This window comes from Setaria italica, chromosome IV (assembly GCF_000263155.2).
Source record: "Setaria italica strain Yugu1 chromosome IV, Setaria_italica_v2.0, whole genome shotgun sequence".
Taxonomy (NCBI): Eukaryota; Viridiplantae; Streptophyta; class Magnoliopsida; order Poales; family Poaceae; genus Setaria; species Setaria italica.
This window is the reverse complement of record NC_028453.1, coordinates 37375815-37394980: the sequence shown is the minus strand read 5'-3', so window position 1 is coordinate 37394980 and position 19166 is coordinate 37375815. Positions and strand designations below refer to the sequence as shown.

The 19166-nt window shown below is 48.1% G+C and overlaps 3 protein-coding genes and 1 pseudogene across 3 annotated transcripts in view; 3 read left to right on the top strand and 1 right to left on the bottom strand.

Annotated features, from left to right (window-relative positions):
• The first annotated feature begins 3797 nt into the window (after positions 1–3797).
• LOC105914251 (ervatamin-B) lies at positions 3798–5578 on the top strand. The gene is made up of 4 exons (XM_012845332.2): positions 3798–4362; positions 4482–4714; positions 4822–4962; positions 5077–5578. The coding sequence occupies exons 1-4, from the start codon at positions 3858–3860 to the stop codon at positions 5347–5349; spliced, it is 1152 nt and encodes a 383-aa protein (XP_012700786.1). The 5' UTR covers positions 3798–3857; the 3' UTR covers positions 5350–5578.
• A 1530-nt stretch (positions 5579–7108) lies between these two features.
• Positions 7109–7569, bottom strand: LOC105914283 (annotated as a pseudogene).
• A 5403-nt stretch (positions 7570–12972) lies between these two features.
• LOC101759065 (zingipain-2) lies at positions 12973–14693 on the top strand. Its single transcript, XM_004966134.2, has 3 exons — positions 12973–13789; positions 13893–14033; positions 14157–14693. The coding sequence occupies exons 1-3, from the start codon at positions 13070–13072 to the stop codon at positions 14418–14420; spliced, it is 1125 nt and encodes a 374-aa protein (XP_004966191.1). The 5' UTR covers positions 12973–13069; the 3' UTR covers positions 14421–14693.
• A 1740-nt stretch (positions 14694–16433) lies between these two features.
• LOC101758380 (RNA polymerase I-specific transcription initiation factor RRN3) overlaps positions 16434–19166 on the top strand; it is an 8162-nt gene continuing 5429 nt past the window's right edge. Inside the window, exons 1-6 of the mRNA XM_004966133.4 lie at positions 16434–16555; positions 16642–16789; positions 18073–18177; positions 18259–18330; positions 18407–18478; positions 18550–18786. Of these exons, the coding sequence (XP_004966190.1) occupies positions 16694–16789; positions 18073–18177; positions 18259–18330; positions 18407–18478; positions 18550–18786 (582 nt within the window). The 5' untranslated portion in view covers positions 16434–16555; positions 16642–16693. The remainder of the gene's footprint in view (positions 16556–16641; positions 16790–18072; positions 18178–18258; positions 18331–18406; positions 18479–18549; positions 18787–19166) is intronic.

Sequence of the window (19166 nt, the reverse complement as noted above, 5' to 3'; positions counted from 1 at the left end):
TCATAGGCTACCAGTATTCTCGTATTCTTTCCCCATAGCGTCAGTCAAAGAACAAAGCGGGCAAACCAACCCACATGCAGGGTCAGGGTCACGATGATGACGATGCGAGTAGACATGGCGGAAGGCGAAGGGCGCCTCGCCAGTTGCCCCATCTCGGGGGCTCCCCCTCTCTCTCGAGCAGACCCAGGAGGCGCCGCGTGCGTCCCAATTGGCGTCGACCCGCGGGGCCGCGGCCGTGGCCGCGCGATGCTGGCACCGCGTGCGTCCCAGGGGGCGCCGACCCGCGGGGCTGCGCGATGCTGGCGAGCGGAGAAGCGGCGATGCGGCCCGCGCGTCACCAAGGGGCGAGGGATCCAGATGCAGATGGGAGGAGAAGCAGGTTAGAGTTTGGGAGGAAATCGATTTGGGGATTTTCAGAGAAGAACAAGAGGGCCGGCGGGGGTTAAATTGGCAGTACCGCAGTAGATGGACGGTATTTTGACGGCGTCAACGAGCGGCTCCACTAAAATACAACGGCAATGGCATTCAGGGATCAAGTTAAATTTATAATGGCACGTGGACTAAATTCTGATGGTACGTAAGGGAAGAGTAAATTTCCAGGGAATTTGCTCCCAGTAGTAACGTTGTTTCTTTTTTTAATCCCATTTGTTTGAGCTTCATGACCGCTTCTCAGCGTGAAAAGCTAGAAGCTCAAACAAACAGTAATTTTCTGGAAACGTAGAAAAATTGAGTTTATATGGGAAGCTGAAAAGCTCAGTTTACAAGCTTTTCGTGGCTTTTTGAGCTTCGAAAATTAAAAGACATTTTCAAAAAGTTAGTATTAGCTTTTTAGAAGCAAAAGTCAACAGCAGCTTTTTAAAAAACTCAAAAGCTGCGTCTCAAACAAACCGTTAAAAAAACACTAACCGTCACTATATCCATTATTATATTTAATTTAATTTTAGTAAAAAGCTCACGAATGTGACTCATGCGGTGGCAAAATGCGACGCCCATGGGCCACGATCTGCATCGCTCGCGGGCCCAACGGACAGCCTCCTGCAGGCTCCTCCGCTCGGGAGATCGCCCCGTCTTTGATGCTGCAGATTAGGACGTGCGTGGGCTGCATTGTAGCCGAGCCGAGCCCACACATCAATGGGACGAGCGACACTATTCTTTTTTTTTCTTATTTTTAAAAGAGGATTAGAGCATGCAGCCCGGAAAACGTATATGGCTTCCGGTAGCCAGATAACTACTCGCTTCAGCTTATAAGCTGGCTGAAAAGTTGAAACGGCTGATTTGTTGTGAGAGAAAAACACTGTTTGATGGCTGATAAGCTGGCTGAAAAGCTGAAGCGAACAGGCCGTTAGCTTCCGGTGCTTTGAGATCTGTGCGGCTAAGGTGGATTGTTGGATGCATCTCTCCGTTCTCCCCAACCCTAGCACCACTCGTCGTGGGCCCTGCCCCCACATCGCCGTCGACCTCGTCGCGTGTGGGCATGCCATCGCTCGCCTTGCCCCGCTGCATCATCCCCCACCAGCGCGTCCTCATCGTTGCCACCCGGGACGCACGGCTGCCCTCACCGTAGTCGTTGAGAGGCGTGCCGTTGCCCTGGGCATGCCGGTCCGGCCGTCGCCAGCCGCCCCTAGCGGACCCTCCACTACTCGTGGCAACCTCGTGGGGGGTGCGGCCGGCCGCATGCGCCTACCCTGCTGCCACGACTGGAGGTTGAAGAAGGCCAAAATAACTATTTTGCAAAAAATGTTGATCCTTTTTCTCAAAAATGTTGAAGCTATTTTGTTGAGATGTTGAAGTAGCTAATTAGAAATGTTGAGGTGTTGAAGAAGCCAGTTTGTTGAGATTTTTTTTCGAAATGTTGAGTTAGGTTTCGCATAAGTTGAAACAATTCTCTCGAAATGTTGAAATAGCTCATGTAACTGTTGAAGGTAGTAGTTTTCAAAATGTTGAGGTGTTTTTAAAAAATGCTAAATTTACGATTTGTAAATGTTGATCTTTTTTTCCCAGAAAATGTTGGACCTATTTTCTGAAATATGAAATTTAGATTTCTAATTTGGGCCTAAACAGCTTTAAAACCAAGTTGCTTATCTGGCTAACGGAAGCTATACAGGAGCCCCATGCAGCCAGTCGTTTGGCGAATACGATGACGGAGTTGTCCGAATCCGAGTGGCACCCCATTCACCCCCGAGTTGGGCATGCTTTTTCCCACTACTGGACGCAACGAGATCGAGGTTGGCGCCGTTCACCCGCTCTACTCGAATGCTCCCAAGCGTGCAACCGCTTTTGTCCCGAACCGTGTGCGCCGGCGCCGGGACCGTGAGCGTACGTGCAGTCACGCCGCCGCCGGCGGCGGCTCCGACGGTGAAGAACTGGGGGAAGCTAGCTACCTTTCCGGTGTCGCTTTGCATTGGCCAACGCCTTTCTGCAATTCTGCGAGACCACGTACGAGGCCTCTCCTTGTTTTTTTTTTAAAAAAAAATGCAATGCAAGAACGTGCAACGCGTGCTCGAGGCGATAGCGAGCCGAGCTGCGCGGTTGCACACAGCTCTTATCTGGCCGGCACACAGCTCTTGACGTACGTCTGTGCCGTGGCGCGAGGGAGGCTCCGGTTTCCACGGGAATCGTCGGCCCCCGTGGTGGTATTATCGGTTGCTTTTCACGGCCTTGCCCGATGGGCTCGTCCAAACCCGAGTGACTTATCACCCATCGTTGGAGGCCCCGAAGCCGCCCTGTCCACCACGCCGATTTGGTTACGGATAATAATAAGCACGTTGATGGAGATTGTATGTATACTACTTTTGTATTGCCACTGCTGATTGCAGTCTAATTAAACAGAGTGTTTGGTTCAAGCAAACGGGGCGACCGTGTGGATAATTTGATTTTTAAGCTCTATAACCCACCTGTGTTTGTCTGAAGAATGAACTGCTAGCTTCTGGTGCGAGGGTTTCTGTTGCGAATTATATTGAAGAGGATGCTAGCTGGTGGGCAAAGTAGTAGAGTTCTTTTTTTGTGTGAATAAAATAGTATGAGATTTTGACTGACTGTGCATAAAGTCTTGAAACCTAAGAGAGGGTCTTGAAACTTAACTATTCTAGACCAACATTCGTTACCTACCTAGGTTTGGCGAGCAACATAAGATAAATTTTTGGCTGGACGATTCCAACAAGAAGTTTCTAAACAGATAAGGGATAGGATGAATTAGTGCTGCATAAAGATAATGCAAGGTTGACGTATGGATGAAGAAGATGATTAAAGCTTAGTCTTCTAGTTTTCTTTCTTTGTTTTAGAGCTCTCTTTCTTGATCCCTCATTTTTTAGTTTAGAGTTTAAGAACTCTCGTAACATTTGGCTGTATATATATTCGATGTGGATATATAGCTTTATCTAAAACATTTTAAGAGAGAGTACTAATGGCTTGAGTTACTCATTCTGCTATAATAGACATGGATTTATGTCCTCGTTTTTCATAGGCGCATCTATTCGCATGATAAAATCCCATTGAAGAAAAAAAAACTGCAATCTAGATAGTGTCATTCAATCGAGTTTTTTTTTTAAAAAAATCTCAAGCCATGCACCCACAATTCACTTTTATCACGGCTACACGCACCTAGCCGTGTTAGAAAAAACTACCATGCATCTTGGCATGCGTGGCGGCTGCCCTCTGTTTGAGACAGGCGTCAAGCGACGAGGCTTGTGCAGAGTGGTGTTGGTGGTGGCCCAGTTCGTTGCTTCGCGCGGCTATAAAATGCTGGGCTCGTTCACAGGCTAGGCCACACTGCACTGAGACACGCAACAGTTCACAAATCACAAACTCTCTTCTTCTCCCATCTCTCGCCGAGCTCGACGTCGACTCAAACGATCACCATGAGCGCACCACGCTCCCCTGTTGTGCCCGCCGCGGCGCTGCTCGCGCTCACGGTGGCGTTAGCATTCGCCTCCGCCGCCGCCGCGGCCCGCCACCACTCCTACTCCACCGTCCCGGCGCAGGCGGAGCGGGCCGACGACGAGGTGCGGCGCATGTACGCGGCGTGGAAGTCGGAGCACGGCCGCCGCCCGCGCGCCGGCAACTGCGACATGGCCGGCGACGAGGAACGCCGGCTGCGCCTGGAGGTGTTCCGTGACAACCTCCGCTTCATCGACGCGCACAACGCGGAGGCGGACGCGGGGCTCCACAGCTTCCGCCTCGGCCTCACCCCCTTCGCCGACCTCACCCTGGAGGAGTTCCGCGGCCGTGTCCTCGGGTTCAGCGGCGCGGCCCGCCGGGCCGGGAGCACCCGCTACCTCCGCCGCCACGGCGACCAGCTCCCCGACGCCGTCGACTGGCGCCAGCTCGGTGCCGTCACCGACGTCAAGAACCAAGAGCAATGCGGTCAGTACTCGGTTCAATGATGCTGCTCGCTAACTGCTTCGCCGATGTACGTAGCTGCTAGAACGTTCTCCGGTGAGTGATCGATCTGATGGTCCCTGGGCCGTGGGAGATGCACGCAGGTGGGTGCTGGGCGTTCTCGGCGGTGGCAGCCATGGAGGGGATCAACGAGATCGTGACGGGCAACCTCGTCTCGCTGTCGGAGCAGGAGCTGATCGACTGCGACAGCCAGGACAACGGCTGCAACGGCGGGTACATGCAGAACGCTTTCGAGTTCGTCATCAACAACGGCGGGATCGACACCGAGGCCGACTACCCCTACACCGGAACTGATGGGACTTGCGATGCCAACAAGGTCGGTACATACTGTCATGACTCATAACTTCATAATTAAGCTGCTGAACTAGATTGCAGTTTAATCAACACTGATGATGGTGGGGATTTGGGTCTTGTTTAATGCAGCTAAACGAAAAGGTTGTGACCATAGATGACTTCGTGAATGTGGCGACCAACAACGAGACGGCGTTGCAGGAGGCTGTGGCGAGCCAGCCCGTCAGTGTCGCCATTGATGCCGGCGGTCGCGTGTTCCAGCACTATCAATCGGTAAAGTGACAAATATTCAGTGAGGAACAACGTAACACAAAAGCAAGCACTGGTTACGGGGAGCTAGCTGTTCTTTGTTCTGAACTCTGTTCTTCTTCCTGATCGTGTGCACAGGGCATCTTCAACGGGATCTGCGGGACGAAGCTGGACCACGGCGTCACGGCGGTGGGCTACGGCAGCGAGGACGGCAAGGACTTCTGGATCGTGAAGAACTCGTGGAGCGCCGACTGGGGTGAGGGCGGCTACATCCGCATGGCGCGCAACGTGCCCTCGCCCAGGGGCAAGTGCGGCATCGCCATGGACGCGTCGTACCCGGTGAAGTATAGCTCCGACAATAACCCGACGGCTAGGGCGGCGATGACTGTGCTGGAGATGGTCGTTGCCTAAGCGGCAGAGATCAGGCGACGTAGCTTGCCCCTTGCTGAATGTGTGTGGACTTGAGTTGCTCGTTTATACCAGTGTGTTGGTCTGAGTTGTGATGCACGATTATCTTGTTGAACTTAGTATATGCATGTTGTACCGGAAATAAGTTACTACTAAAGTTATGCTGTAATAAGTTAATGAGCCACGTAATAAGTACTGTAATCCTTTCGAGAGGTAATAATGTAATAAAGTTCCAAATAAAGTTGTTTTGTGCTTATTATATGACTGTTCATTTTTTTTCTTTCTGATGGAGTCTCAATAGCATCATCTTACTCTCTGAAAAACCACAACAGAGCTTCCATCAGAGAGCTGGTGGATGTGAAACAAGAACAGGAGGAGGAGGACCGAGGATATACTGCGAAACGTCGGGGAACGATCGTCAAGGGCAAGATACCTGAATCCTGATGTCACAAACTAACTAGCCATAATGCACATCTCACGCTATCTTATACCTGCAAACGGGCCGTGGAGCTCAACGGCACAGTCAGCGGCGGCCGCTGTCGCGGATGATCAGATCATAGGGTTTATTAAGGGGGTTTTATGGCCTGTTGGGTCTGCAATTCTGAGAGAGATTTAAGGGCTTGCATTCTGTCATCCTGTTTCGCTTTGGCTGCATGCATGCTACCTTTCAGACTTGCTGTCAACGTCTTTCACCCCATCTTCATGGTCGAGGATGCTTCCTGATCAATCCCTCTAAGTAAATGCAGCATTGGTTCCGTTTCTATCGATGTGGAAGCATCATAGGCACCACGCCTGCTTGATTCTGATGCAGCCCTGCGTATTGCAAACAATCTTGTTTCTACAAACTGCAAATTGGCTCCAGAAATTGGAGCACGTATAGCACTTTGGGCAGCATGTCTAGTGTCAGTAATCACTGATCCAGAACCTAGCAATGGGTCCATATATCTGCAACCTATTACTTGTCCAAAGTAGCAAGAATTCTTCTTCCAGTAGTCTGAGATGCTAATGTTTAAAAAGAGAAAAAGTTATAACCTCAGAAATGCACAGATTCAGGTACCACTGCATGTATAGTCATGTTTAAAGTACAGATTTCTGAATTTTGTCTCAAATCTGAATACAACCAAGTCGGTCCATACCGTATAGGCGATCTTAGCGTGTTTAGCATCACAAGTCGTAGTGACGATCACTCGATAGGCGAGATCACAGTAACAAATGAAAGTCGTAGTGACGATCACTCGATAGGCGACCAAATTGTCAGCAAAATGGGAAAGCTAACTTAAATGATAATTCCTGTAAACACCTAGTCGAGTTACCGGGAGTATGCAGTATCATCTGAAGTATAACCCAAAACACCCAACATGACAAAGTGAAAATGACCCAAAATTTAACTGCATTTGAGGAAGTAGCAGTATCATCAGATTTATATCGAGCATCATCAGAATTGCTAAGCAAGACACATACTATTGTTTCCACTTCACAAACATGGGCATACTGCATAACAAAGATATATCCAGAAACCATGAATAATCAGATCGGCACACGAATTTCAGGGTTCACTTATTCATCACATAGTTCAAGCTGCTGCACAGCAGCAAATGTTAGCAAACAGAACCAGAAGACATAGGACTCGCATAGGACAGGCAAAAGACTACGAGTCGACCAGAACATGAACACGCAGACAATCTCCAGAGACATAGGAGGCACCTGCACGGTACTTGTGAACCCAGGGGCAACACACAGATCCATGGCCCAGGACCAGGACTTACCGCCCACCACGGAGGCGGAGCACCAGGTGAAGGGTGGACTCCTTCTGGATGTTGTAGTCTGCCAGGGTGCGGCCATCCTCCAGCTGCTTGCCGGCAAAGATGAGACGCTGCTGGTCTGGGGGGATGCCCTCCTTGTCCTGGATCTTCGCCTTCACGTTGTCAATGGTGTGAGAGGACTCCACCTCCAGGGTGATGGTCTTGCCAGTGAGGGTCTTGACGAAGATCTGCATACCACCACGCAGGCGAAGCACCAGGTGAAGGGTGGACTCCTTCTGGATGTTGCAGTCGGCAAGGGTACGGCCATCCTCGAGCTGCTTGCCAGCGAAGATTAGACGCTGCTGGTCCGGGGGATGCCCTCCTTGTCCTGGATCTTAGCGTTCAAATTGTCGATGGTGTCCGAGGACTCGACCTCCAAGGTGATGGTCTTGCCAGTGACGGTCTTAACGAATATCTGCATCTGCAAACATCAGCAGAAGCAGAGTAAGCCACCATATAGAGTACTGCAAGTGACACATAAATCTCTATATGGAAACTGATCGATTCTGAACATGGAAGAATTAATGAAAAATTGATATGAAGGGCTCGGCATACTATGTGTAAACCACACTAACAATAGCAGCAGAACACAACATCAAAACAGGATTGCAGTGGAAAGTGGACAGAAGCACAAAGACCAAATCTAACATGAGTGTTGAGGGAAAGGTATTGTGCAATCCCATCTACATGAGCTAACTGATTGAAGCAATGGTATCCACATAGATTAACAGGGAACTAATTAATTCCAAAACAATGGGTGATTAACATTGGCCAGATGGTCAACGGTCACCAATCTAGATAAACCTACGAAAAACTAACTGTATCCATCAGAACTGCACTACCTAGATGAAACAAACCAATAATTTAAACCAGATCACATAAGAGTAACGTGATCCAACAATTAAACGCAAGTCCGGCCGCGGAATCATGCGCATTGTGGCGGAACCGTCCAACTTAAACTGGTTTAAATGCGCCTAATCGCTGCCGATGCAGCAATTATCCGAAACGCACTTAAAACAGTATAAGTCCGGTCGTCCGTCGAGTGTCCCTAGGACTCCTCGAAAGATCCACGTCGTGTCTCATAGCCATACATCAGGATTGTATCCGCGATGGGATAGCATCAACAAATATTACATTTTTACATACATACATGAGGTACGAGTTATTACAAGACATAGTTTGAAACAAACTTAACAGTGCAGGTTAGACAGAGTTCTAGGATTTAAAACATAAACGGTTTGGGTGGAGATGAGCATTTAGGATTGCTTCTAAGGGTATTGTGAGACTCATAACAATACCCTAGGGTTTCGGGGCTTCCTCCTCGATGGACTCCTGCGGTGCTTCTGAAAATAGCCACAAGGGATAACCCTGAGTACGAGGTACTCAGCAAGGCTTACCCGACTAACCAATATAATAGTTTTTCTTGGAAATACATGATAGCTTTTTCGGTGTACTAGGCTGACACATTTTTGCCAAAAAGCTCACTAAAAAGTGAGACCTTAGCTTTATCTTTTATTTGTATTAAGTCATTACCTAACTGTTCTAGGTGATGATAAAAGACTATTTGCAAACATCAAGGTATTAAGTCATACACCAAACATTAGTAGAAAGATATAGCATTCATGTATTTATGCTACGATGCTCAACAGTGATCAAGTGCATTCATAACCGAGAATTGCGGCGATCCGGATCATATTACATCCTGCAGGAGAGTATCTTGATCACCAGTTATATACGACTGTCCAGGTCGTACGTAACGACTTTTCGATTAGCAAATCCAACGATTGGGAATAAGACTACCCGGACCCAGGGACGCACCCTCACATGGGACCCCACGTCTGGCCCGATCACCATGTGAGTTTCAGGCCACGCCCCTGCCAATCTCCAGCACGTCTAGCGCGGGTACGAAGTATTCCCGATCAGAGGGTTTACTAACCTACTGGGCTTTACTGGTCCCATACCCAGTAAGTGATCAGATGTTTTTCACTTGATCAAAGGTTAAGACAACGAATCGGGCCTTAACCAGATTAAACTAGCAGACAGAACTACATCCTTAGCTTCTGTCCGCTTCTTAAATTCCAAACCATCCTTCCATAATTAACATGCATGACTCAAAATTTACCTTAAGGTTTGGTAAAGCAAGTATTTAAGCAACTAAGCCCTTCTAGACTTGGGTTATCTACTAAAGGTTTGAACAAGTGGCAAAGATGTCCTTAAAACAAGGTATGATCATGCACAAGAATGGGTTTCAAGCAATTCCTAAACTTAGTGCATACATATAGCAATAACCGATAATGGACACATGAAATATTGACTCCAAAATAATAGGTATAATGCACCGGGGCTTGCCTTGTTCGCTAAAAAAGTTAGCACTGTCCGAAGGGTTTGCCTCGCAGGGGACCAATTCAAAGATTTCCTCAAATTCCGGAGATCCTTCTGAATATTCCGAGAAATCTCCTTCTGGTGCTTCGGTGTCTATAACATAACACATGCAGGGGTTAGGAATGCAACTTTTTGAATACAAGACTATACAACTTTCCTTCATGATAAAGTTGCAAGCCAACAAGGACTATACAATTTATCACGATAAAGTTGCAAGCCAACACACAAAAACCCGAAAAGATTAACCCAACAATTTTATTTCCTTACTAACCTTACCTAGGTCTTTTCTTTTATTTTTAGAAAATGTTACAACTATTTTCTAGCTTTAAAACCTAATTTCCTATGAGTTAATAATAATTTGTGATTATGAAAATGTTATTCCATATTTTATGCATTTAATAAAGATTAAGTATTTATTTAAATACCTTAAAAGAAAGGCATTAAATAAATACCCAAATTTTTATTATTTTCTAGGGTATAAAAATTTTAATGCATAAAGGAAAATAAAACAAGCCTAACAAAATTGGTTTCACTAATTTTGGATACTCCTAGAAATTTTTGTGATTTAAATGGTGAGATTCGGATTTAACTAATTATTCTATAAAGGAAATCTAATTTTTCCCGAAAAACACCCCCAGCAACTTTTCTCACGCGACCCTACTCTACCCCCTCTCACTTACGCTGGGCCCGCAGCTCGGACCCACCCCTTCTCCTATTCATCCTACCCGCCGGCCTACCCCCTCCCCTTATGGGCTCTCTGGGCCGATTCTTCTTTTCCTTTTTCTCTTCTCGGACCGGCACCGGCCCAACGGCCCATCCTTCTTTTTCCCCTTCTCCCGCAAGGTCGGCCTGCCGGACTCCTGGGCCCCCAGCCTTTTCTCCCACCGACCAACTGCACCAACACCTGGGCCTCCAAGATCGCGGCCCATCCGACGCCCGCGCTCGGCCGGCCTCTCTCTTCTTTCCTTCTCCCCACTGACGCGCGGACCCGCGGCTCCAGTACCTTCTTCTTCCTCCCGCCAAAACCCGGCGCGACAGGGGGTGGCGCGGCTCGCCGGCCGGCGCCCTACCGACGACGGGGCTAGGCCAGGGGAAGTATCCCCATGCCCTAACGCACCCGTGCGCGGCGACAGCTTCCCGGGAGACGGCCGGAGCTACTTCCTCCACGGCGACGGGCGGCGGCGCCTACGGCCGGTCGCGGTTAAGCACGACGACGGCGCAACCTACTCCGACAACTACGGCTACAGCTTCCTAGTACCCCGAGGACTCTTCTACAACCACCCATACGGACAGAGAGTAGCGGCAAGAGGGTGCTCACCGTGAGCAGGAGGTACGGCGATGGCGGACGAAAACAACGGTGGTGTAGGGTATTCCGGCAAGGATGTTGGACAACAAGTCGACCGGGGTGTAGCTGGGGTATCTGTGGGGGAGTGGGCGAGAGGAATCGACAGGAGCTGCGGTGTATGAGAGGAATTTCACCCGGCGGCGGTGGCTTGGACAGAAAGGGCAGCGGCGGTAAAAAGAACAGGCAGTAGAAACGGTCGGCGGGAGCGGTAGATATATGAAAGATTTCACCGCGCGCATGGGCGACACCGTGGTCTACTCGTAGGCTTGCGTGGTGAGGAGGTGGCATAGCTGCCGCGCTGGCGGGCGACCGAGAACGCCGGCGGCGACACATCGAGCTCGGCTCTGTCATCCTCCCCCTCTTTATTTCTGACGCCCGAAATCTTCAGAGCTCAATCACGGTCGAAAGTGCATCCGACGACCCACAAGTGTCTTAACCAAAGTTGTAGATAAGTTTGAGCTCTACACTTCGTATTTAAACTCTTACCCGAGATTATCATCCATTTGTTGGGAATTTTGAATTCTTTCTCTCCTCTGTCTGAATTTCTCTGAAACTTCAAGGTTCACTTCGTCAGTTATTGGACAGGGTCATTTACCCTACTTTGTAAATGTTTTCAGTGATCCAAATCCTTTCTTTTCAGTCCAACTTCTTCCCATTTGTGTTCTACAACCTTCAAAGCTTCCATTTTGCCCATAAACACTTACCCCTTTTGTTCTACATTTTTCTGAAATCAGCTCCAAACTCAGCTACTTATGGCTGTTTCAGACTTAGGCAAATTCAGCAATGCAGTCTACCGTGACAATGTGCTAACTTTGAGTTTAAATTTGAATTTTCCCCTCTTACTGTTCCTGATCAACAACACCCAAATCTATTTGTCCAAAGTCCATACTTCATCGCTGTGTAGTTGTCTTGGTCTACTTATTTGGAAAATTAGTCGGAATTTAATTTCCAAAATGGACTCTGCTGCTGTTTTTCTGAACTTCCTATTGTCGGATGGTGAACAGTACTTGGGTTTTTAATTTCTTTCTTTGAGTTTTCTTGAGGTATTTAGGACCAGACCTTGTCCCAATTCTTGATCTTCAAGTTCTAATCACTTTGATACTTCAATTCCATATTTTTGCCGGATTTTCCTGAATTTCAAATTCAAAATTCGAATTTCGGTTAAATTTGACCCGAATTTGATTTTGAGCCCATTTCTTTTTCCTTTTCTTCATGAATTGCTTCTATTTCTTCGGAGTTACTTCGATGACTAAAAATGGCAGGTATTACACGCATGCCGACATCAGCCCAGTCTTAATGCTGGCAAACGAACCAATCTGTCCAACCTTATGACATGGAGATGGTATGTGTCCTTTATATTCATAATTCATACCATCACAACACACAAAACGGCGTGCGACCCATGGTTTGGACTTTGGATTGCTTGTACGTCGAAGGATCAAAGATGCTGATGGATAAATTAGTTTGAGATTTTGACCGCGCACATCTTAGAACCTTACTGCATGCTTGAACAATGCGACAGGCTGGTTGATCACACCTTAATCATTTCTCATAAGCAAATGCATAATACATAACTCAATATGATTATCATCTATCCGGTTAAATATCTTGCAATGCAGTGCCATCCAATCGAACATGTTTGAATTCTCAAAGCATAGACCCAGTAAATTCAGTACTATATGCTCCTTTTGGCCACAAACCAACTTGTTTACGCATAAGTCAACTCCGAACTCCTCATAATGTAGTGTGGCTTCATACAACTAGCCAGCTAGGCGACTACTAGGACAGTGACAACACCTCAATCAACTAGCAGAAGCTACAAAACAACGTGTCAGATTTTAATGAAGTCAAATTAATCCTGATCCTAGAAGAAGCTACTCAAGAAAATAAACATATTGAGCATGCTCCGCGTTCGTAAGATATACAACAAGTAACTATCGTGTCAGATCAAGGCAAAGCATCTTCGATGTGCGCGTCATGGGTTGTTGAGTGGTGTTAGTGGCGGGCCCGGGTGATCCAGTTGGCGTGTCCCTCGCGTAGTCGCGTGGCTATAAATTGATTGGTTCGTTTCACAGGCTGAGGCACAGGCACCGAGGCGCGAGGTAGTACAGTACAACAGCTAACTTCCAGACCAACCAGTGCAGCGGTTCGCCGGCCGCTCAAGGTCAAACGATCGCCCGCTCCACACCAAACCATGCATCGACCACGCTCCCCTGTGGCCGCCGCGATGCTCGCGGTGGCATTGGCCGTGGCACTGACCGCCTCCGCCGCGGCGGCGGCGCCGTGGGAGCGGGCGGACGAGGAGGTGCGGCACCTCTACGAGGCATGGAAGTTGGAGCACGGGAGGCCAGCTCGCGGCAACGACGGCGACGGCGACGACGACCTCCTGCGGCTGGAGGTGTTCCGCGACAACCTCCGCTACATCGACGCGCACAACGCGGAGGCCGACGTGGGGCTCCACGGCTTCCGCCTCGGCCTCACCCCCTTCGCCGACCTCACCCTGGAGGAGTTCCGCGGCCGCGTCCTCGGCTTCCAGCAGAGCCGCCGCCGCAACGACACGGCGGACGCCGAGGTCGACGACGACAGCACCGGCTACCAGCTCCGCGAGCTGCAGGTGCCTTCCGCCGTCGACTGGCGCAAGAGCGGCGCCGTCACCCCGGTCAAGAACCAAGGCGCGTGCGGTGGGTGCTGGGCGTTCTCGGCGGTGGCGGCAATGGAGGGGATCAACAAGATCGCGACGGGTAAGCTGGTATCGTTGTCGGAGCAGGAGCTGATTGACTGCGACCGCAAGAGCCATGGATGCAAGGGCGGGCGCATGGATTACGCCTTCCAGTTCGTGATCAGCAATGGCGGGATCGACACCGAGGCCGACTACCCTTACACCGGACGTGACGGGACTTGTAACGAGGCCAAGGTTCTTCTTCGCTTCACAGTTTGTATAGTGTATGCACATCGATCTGTGCGTCTCTGCTGCGTCGACGAGTGATGGAGATTTGCGTTTTGGTTGAATAATGCAGAAAAAGAAGAAGGTCGTGTCGATAAGTTCGTATAGCCATGTCCCGGCCAACAACGAGAAGGCATTGCAGATGGCGGTGGCGAAGCAGCCTGTCAGTGTCGCCATCGAGGCAGCCGGCCGTGCCTTCCAGCTCTACACTTCGGTAACGTGTCGATCGTTTAGTCCCTTCAAGTACATAATATTTCCTCACAAATATTCCATTCTTTCGATAAAGAAAGCTTTGTTAAACTCAAGATCATTACTCGTTTCTACCATCATCACGCAGGGAGTCTTCGACGGCGCTTGCGGGACGAAGCTGGACCACGGCGTGACGGCGGTGGGCTACGGCAGCACCGACGCCGGCAAGGACTTCTGGATCGTGAAGAACTCGTGGGGCCCCAAGTGGGGCGAGGCCGGCTACATCCGCATGAGGCGCAACGTCGCCGCGCCCACGGGCAAGTGCGGCATCGCCATGGACGCGTATTACCCGGTGAAGAACCACAAGGCCGCAGACATGACTCTGCCTGTCCTGGAGATGGTTCTTGCCTAAGCCATCCGATTGCCCGCCACCTGTTATGGACTCAGGACAGTGGACAGGAGCCACTCGTCTACAGTACTTGCTCTACGTGTGCTATGTTGTGTCCAACCGTAAACATGTTAGGAATAAGGATTCGTGTAATTCTAGCATAAATGCTCGTGCGTTGCTACAGTTTCTTACCTGCTCCCAAGTTGTCATCCGATAGCTCCTAATTCGCTTTGCTTCACTTTCTAATCTGGTTTAGAATCTTTATGATAATAATAAACGGACAGCTCCTTTGAATTCTACGTGACCTATTTGAATGGTGGAATCTGAATTTTTATACATATATATTGTGTCCTACCTCTGATTCAAACATGCATTAAAACTTCTGGTAAGATTCAGTACTAATAAAATTCCTGTCTTAACTTTTATAAATATGCAAGTTATTATGAACATAAGAGATTATCCATGAAACTTTCAACCTATAAAAAGAAATAAACTGCAAGGCTAAAATAAATGTTCAGTCCTTGATTATAATATGCTCAACAATTCATGTGTGGGCCTGACAACCTAACATCATGGCCTAGTTGCTCTAAGAAACATGAGCAATCAACCAATGCAAGTATCCTTCTGCAATTTGCTCCTCATAATATGGTCATCATAATATGGTCAATGATGATCAAATGTTCTACCTACGAATTAAAAACTCGGCCAAATCTGTGTCGGAGGATTCGACGTTTCTTCCCAGACTTTTTTGCAGGACCCACATCAGGGCGGCAATCCATGGCGGCCGCCGGCCAGCACCTTCCTGCCACCACACCCCACACCCCTAGCCTCGCATGGCCGCCGTAGGACGGGACGCAAAGAGGAGGGGTCCCCACCCCTCGAGCTTGCCGTGGCCACACGACTTCACCCAACATCCCAACACCGCTCTTCGAGCTCACCGTTGTCATGTCGCCGCCCGCCTGAACCTTGCCCCCGACCTCTACCGCCCTTCAAGCTCCCATTGCGGCTCCTACGTCTGTAGTGCTACTGTCCGCACGTGCTTCCTGCCGCAGCCCGCACGTCCGTGGCGCCGCGGCTCGCAGTCATCACCGTTGGTGTTGGCCATGCGAACATGACCAGGTTGATGGTGAAGAACAGCACAAATCGAGCTTCCTGATGCTGAGCGTGAGCTCCCTGCAACCCAAACCGAGCTTCAAACACAAAGCTCGAGCTCCTCGCTTCCCAAATCGATCTTCCGGATGCCAAGCTTGAGCTCTCCGCTGCTTGCGTGAATGGACCAGAATGGTGCGGCTGCAGCCGCCCGCGGCGTCGGTGCAGGAAGAGGAAGGGGCAACCTCCCTCGATGCTTGCACTCTGCAGCCACCGCGACCATGGCCTTGCGGTGTAGATTTCTTGTATCCCGCGTCACTGAGAGAGTTGAGGGAGCGCGAATTGTCGCCAGTGCCTTCAACCGCCGTCACCTACAGCGATTCGCACCGGAAGCAAAGGGGTTGCTAGAAAGAGGAGGGGTAGGCTCGCCGCTTGCCGGTTTTCCTTGGCTTGGGCTCACGAAGGGAGCGCGGGACGGAGAAAGAAAGAAGACGACAGGAGAGAAAAAATGAACTACGGCAGTTTAACTCCCATGATCGCGGGTTGATTACGAAAAAGCTGAGAGATTTTTTTGCAAAATAATCACGATGGTTGGAAGAAACACCCGCACTTTAATATCAAGGTATAGACTTACAAATAATTTATTATGAGATGAACTTATGTACTATACGCTTAGAAAGAAATAAGCTTGTGTAACTATATTGGCTTGCCAGGAGTAATAATACAATATAGTAAATAGTTTTGAACTACTTCAGTACTTGAAAAGTTGTTTGAGCTTGACGGTGTACAGCGTGTATTGTTCGGGCTGGGCTTTCATTCGGCCTTATCATTCCCAATCGTCCGGCCCATAAACAAATTGGATCACGGGCATTCTCTGCGACCCGGCCCGGATCGGAGAGGTGGAACCGCACCCGTCAGCCGACGCCGCCCGCGTTTCACCGGCCACGAATAAAACTTGCATTTCCCTTTCACACGCGCTCCCTCTCTCGCTCCGACAAAAACCCTAGGCCTCGCCTCCTCGCCGCCGCCAACCGCCTCCTCGCCGCCGCCTTCCTCCTCCCGTCCAGCCGGTGGGTGTCCCCCGCTCGACTCCTCCCGAATTCCTTCCCCTCCTCCATCATCGGATTCTTCCTGATTCGGTCGGTGGTTCCTGTAGGTTCCAGCGCGCGAGATTCTTCCGCGGGAGGAGGTGTTGCGGGTAGCTGGCGATGGGGGCGGACCAGTGGTGCGATGACATGGAGCTGAACTTCAGCGACTCCCATATGTTCCGGCAGGTCCAGCACGTGCTGCAGTCCGTGCGGATGGTACGGACCTTCCACCTTTGACACGGCAGTGATTTTGGTGGCTCATTTGATTTGGGTTATTAGTACTCTCGTTAGGATTAGAAGTACATAAGATTCTAAAGCTTCAGCCTATTTATATTGTATTTTATTTATTGCTTCAATTCTCGAGTAGTGGTCAGTAGTGGTAGCGATGCTTGCGGAGGTCAATTATTGCAGCCTTGCGAGCCATAAACTATAAATTCAGATGCAATACACTAGATCGGTTTGTAATCTTAACTAAATTATCTTAGGACTTGGTACGCTAGAATGTGTTATAGAGAAGAAGTTTACCGTGTCCCAACCTTTGTATTGAGAAAGCACCCCAGAGACAACTAATGCAGTTCCTGACTCATAAATATCCTCCTGCATGTTTGAAAGGAGGACATGATCTTCTGAATTTGAGGAGGTGGCTCCTTCACTAGTTTAAAGTAGAACCAAATGAGGATCTGCCAAATGATTATTATGGAGTTCTGTAAATCACCAATTGTTACACTTCGATTTTTTTTTTGTTTCGTGTTAGTTCTGTAGATCTCTCTAATTTATCCTAACTGCTAGAAATCAATGATGAATTAAATGACATACATATTTCATCAATTTTCTGTTGAGAGATTCGCATTGAAGTTTTGCGATCTGAATAACAAAACTATAGAGCATTCACTTGTTGTGTTTTGAAAAATATATTCTTCAGAAAAAAAATCGAGAGTTGCAGTGAACTTTATAGTCCTGCATTCAAGTTTGAAACCAAAGCTTGCTGGTGAAGACATGCCAAAATGCGCCAGGTGCATGTGAGATTTGGAGTTAGGGAAATTCAAAGGTGATCATTTTCAAATTGTGGGTGTTTAGTTAGCAACCTCAGAACCGCTACACTAAGGAAGCTAGTACACAATGCATGCCTAGTTAGTACTCAATGTTCTTTTTTGCTTCTTGTAGCTATTTATCTCACCAAGATTGGAGTAATACTTTGTCATTTTAAGTACTAGCCAGATAGAACCCAAAATACATCCATCCATTATTTATTGACAATGTATGTCGTGGAAAAAATTGCCTTTCTTGTCTGAGGTCAGTCTAATGATTTGAGTATACTGCCTTCAACTCAGTGCATTAGTTCAAGAAATTCATAGTCTGTCGTTTTTTATACTGGTGTCATCCAAACATGGATTTATTAGGACTTTGGAGCAAAAATGTTCTGTTTATTTCTATGACTTGCTGAGTTACTTGAAGTATTATACTATGCAAAACTATTAACATGTCTTCCTGTCATTTAGGATCCATTTTTAATTGATCTAAGGGACAAAGACCACTATGATTTTCTGCTACTCGCTGTAGACCCTACCAAAAAGAGGAGTAAAGATGAGATGGCTGTGCTTGTTGTAAGTTCTTGACCCTAGCTCGACTTGACACTTGAGTTATTACCTCTTCTGTTTAATCCGTATGTTCCCTGCTTTCTTCAGACGATTTTAAAGGCACTGTCAGAAGCAGTATCAAAGATAGACGTCATGTATCATCATGCACTTCTGCACAATGTAATGTAATCCTAAGTGCTTGCTCTCACGCTTTATTTTTTGTTAAACGAATTGAATCTTATTTATTTTTTTTCAGATATTTACCACGTGCATCTGGTACTTGGACCTTGACACAAGGGATGCGCTTTTGCATTTAATAACCAGATTGGTATACTTCTTCAATTTTGAGTTTTGCACATGATTTTTTTTTGTGTTTGTGACCAATTTGTGTTTATGTAGGCTGCTGTGGCAGACCAGTACCTCAGAGAATGTTTGCAGATGCTTGTGAATAACTTCACTCCACCTGGACCATATGTTCCACTCATGGAGCAGCCAAGAATGCTTGCAAAGAAGAAAGAAATCTACTCTCAGTTGCATGAGACTTTGAAAATGATTTCTGACACTGTGCCCTTAGCATCAAGGATGTTAAAGGATGTATTAAACAGGAGTATGCCAAAGTTATTTGACAACAAAGCTGTAAGTGTTAGTTTTGGGAAATGTTTTAATTTTTCGCAGCAGTTGTGCTCCGTTCGCACATAGTATCCAATTTACTTGAATTCTTGCTAGTAGGGGCTAAGCTAACCCCAATGTATCAAGGAGTGTATATAATTTTGTAGCAATATACGGAAAAAATGAAGTGCATTAGTAACATCGCCCCTGTCCGCCAGAGAAGCAAATATGTTTGCTATATAATAACTTTTAGCTTTACCTGTTGCCTCTATCTGCTTTTGTCCTTTCTTCTCTCCTGATTTCTTGGTGGCAGGATTCAACCTGTTCGCCAAGCAATCTTAGTGCTTTTTTGCGAAACTTTTGGTGGCTTCCTGGGCCATATTATTTCAGCAGCTGGTGTCTCCATG